Here is a 2,449-nt window from a genome sequence, read left to right on the forward strand (position 1 = left end):
TCAAGTTAAATGTCAGAAGTAGTTTTATTTATTCTTTGTCACAACGGTGGTATTATACAGACAGCTGGAGCTAGGGGGTCAGAGGTCAGGCTTTTGCCCTGCTGGGTCAGGAGAGGGGCTTTAGTGGTACTTCCTCCAGCGGTCGTGCTCTGAGAAGAGAGAGGGACGCAGGTTAAGTCAGATCAGATTGTCCTTCACAGTGCTTTGAGGTGAATGATATTGTATGTGGTGGGGACTCTGAGGTCATCGTACTCCCAGAGTCTGTACTCACTGAGGTGGTCGTACTCCCACATGTAACTGAGGGCCACGTAGCCAACCAGCAGCATGGCCACGCCTCCAATACCTCCTTTCTTCACATTGATGTACTTGTTGTAATATCTGTCATGGCCTGGGGGAGGGAGAGACATGTTACTGTGTGTGTTGGGGGGGGGGGGGGGGGGGAGACATGTTACTGTGTGTGTTGGGGGGGGGACAACATGTTACTGTGTGTGTTGGGGGGGGGACAACATGTTACTGTGTGTGTTGGGGGGGGGGACAACATGTTACTGTGTGTGTTGGGGGGGGACAACATGTTACTGTGTGTGTTGGGGGGGGGCGGACGGACATGTTACTGTGTGTGTTGGGGGAGAGACAACATGTTACTGTGTGTGTTGGGGGGGGGGGGACAACATGTTACTGTGTGTGTTGGGGGGGGGGGGGGAGACAACATGTTACTGTGTTGGGGGGGGGGGGGGGGGGGAGACAACATGTTACTGTGTTGGGGGGGGGGGGAGACAACATGTTACTGTGTGTGTTGGGGGGGGGGGACAACATGTTACTGTGTGTGTTGGGGAGGGGGTACTGGTTGTAACCTCTGTCATGGCCTGGGGGGGACATGTTAGGTACTGTGTGTGTTGGAGGGTGGAGGGGGGGGGTACCATTGCGGATGCTGGCGAGGACTCCGTTAGGAGTGAAGTCCCTCTTGCCCAACCAGGAGCCCAACTCTCCCAGCTTCACATCCATCAGACGCTTCTCACCCAAGGGAACTAGGGACACAGGTACACAAACAATGAACACACACCCGCCGTCCCTCTCACACAATAAACACACACCTGCCGTCCCTCTCACACAATAAACACACACCTGCCGTCCCTCTCACACAATAAACACACACCTGCCGTCCCTCTCACACAATAAACACACACCTGCCGTCCCTCTCACACAATAAACACACACCTGCCGTCCCTCTCACACAATAAACACACACCTGCCGTCCCTCTCACACAATAAACACACACAAAACACACACCACCGAAGATAGCATTCATTGTTACAGGTTATAAGGTTACCGTGTTTTGGTAGTATTTCACTAAAGAGTCCAGTGGTGTAAAATACTCATAAACCACTTAGATGCATAAGTTAAGACAGCGGTCTAGAGAACACAAAGCTAAATAGTTAAATAGTTAGCAACATCAAAGTCACAGGAGTTGTGATTGAGCCTGGATCCGCTGAGACAAGGCTGTTGTTATAACCGGTTATCGGTCATTATCCGGTAAAAGGTACAACACGTTGCCAACTCCCGACTGGCTGCAGAGGCTATTAGTCCTGTAGACTAACTAGCTTAACTAACCTACCTGGTTAAATACCTAACCACATAGCAAACATTAAAAATGGGTTTAAATGTACAACCCTTAAAATAAACTGTCAGGGATTATATGTGTGTTTCTCTTCCCCATGCATTTAAAAAATGACCATGACAGCAAAGTCCTTGACTTGACTCTAATCATGGATTTACAGCGGCCTTCAAACACACACAACATATGAACATCAACTAACTCCAAACATCTCGCTTTTTTTATGTAATAAAATACAATGTTTCGCATGTAAAATGCTGAAGTGAAGAATATGTCAGTTTAATAATAATAAATAAAAACCCCGTAAACCAGACGTACCTATTCTGTCCGCCATCTTGCTCGCTGGAGAGGGTGAAGACCGCAGTGGATGACGGGACTAAAATGGAAGCAGAGGATTATGGGAGGACCGTGTTTTTTTTAGTCGAGAAGGGATACAGATTTTTGTCAAAATTCACGTTTCGTAGTAAGTTTAGGACAACGTACGTAGCAGGTTATTATGATAATTAGGTTAAGGTTAGGAAAATGGTTCGGGTTAGCTAAAATGCTACAAAATAATAATATACTTGAATGTCAATTTGACAAAAGCTGTATCCCATCTAGACATGACGAGGAAAGTGGCAAAATATTTTATAAATATTGTTAGGGCTGTATGATAACAATTAAATTATTTGTAAATAAAAAATAAAATAAACATTTAGACGCATAATATATTTTACAACACAACTAATAACAGAAAGAGACATTTCTTCATAAACGCACCAGCTGATTCGCAGGTCTGCAGAGCCGCTTCTATCCACTAGAGGGCAGCAGATAACACATAACAGGATGCATTTCGA

The 2,449-nt window shown here is 46.0% G+C and overlaps 1 protein-coding gene across 1 annotated transcript; it reads right to left on the bottom strand.

The window, feature by feature from the left end:
- Positions 1-1,989, bottom strand: LOC116371566 (ATP synthase subunit f, mitochondrial-like). The gene is made up of 4 exons (XM_031820427.1): positions 1,932-1,989; positions 918-1,025; positions 272-388; positions 1-149 (listed from the first exon to the last, which is right to left on the bottom strand). The coding sequence occupies exons 1-4, from the start codon at positions 1,945-1,947 to the stop codon at positions 121-123; spliced, it is 270 nt and encodes an 89-aa protein (XP_031676287.1). The 5' UTR covers positions 1,948-1,989; the 3' UTR covers positions 1-120.
- Positions 1,990-2,449: the final 460 nt, after the last annotated feature.

The sequence above is a fragment of the Oncorhynchus kisutch genome, unplaced genomic scaffold (assembly GCF_002021735.2).
Source record: "Oncorhynchus kisutch isolate 150728-3 unplaced genomic scaffold, Okis_V2 scaffold3378, whole genome shotgun sequence".
In the NCBI taxonomy this organism is placed as follows: domain Eukaryota; kingdom Metazoa; phylum Chordata; class Actinopteri; order Salmoniformes; family Salmonidae; genus Oncorhynchus; species Oncorhynchus kisutch.

Bases quoted from the DNA above. Each gene is read 5' to 3' on its own strand.
- LOC116371566 (XM_031820427.1), bottom strand. The intron at 389-917 runs GTACCCCCCCCC...TCCCTCCCCCAG, and splicing joins CCTCGCCAGCATCCGCAATG to GCCATGACAGATATTACAAC. The intron at 150-271 runs GTGAGTACAGAC...CTCTCTTCTCAG, and splicing joins GTGGGAGTACGACCACCTCA to AGCACGACCGCTGGAGGAAG.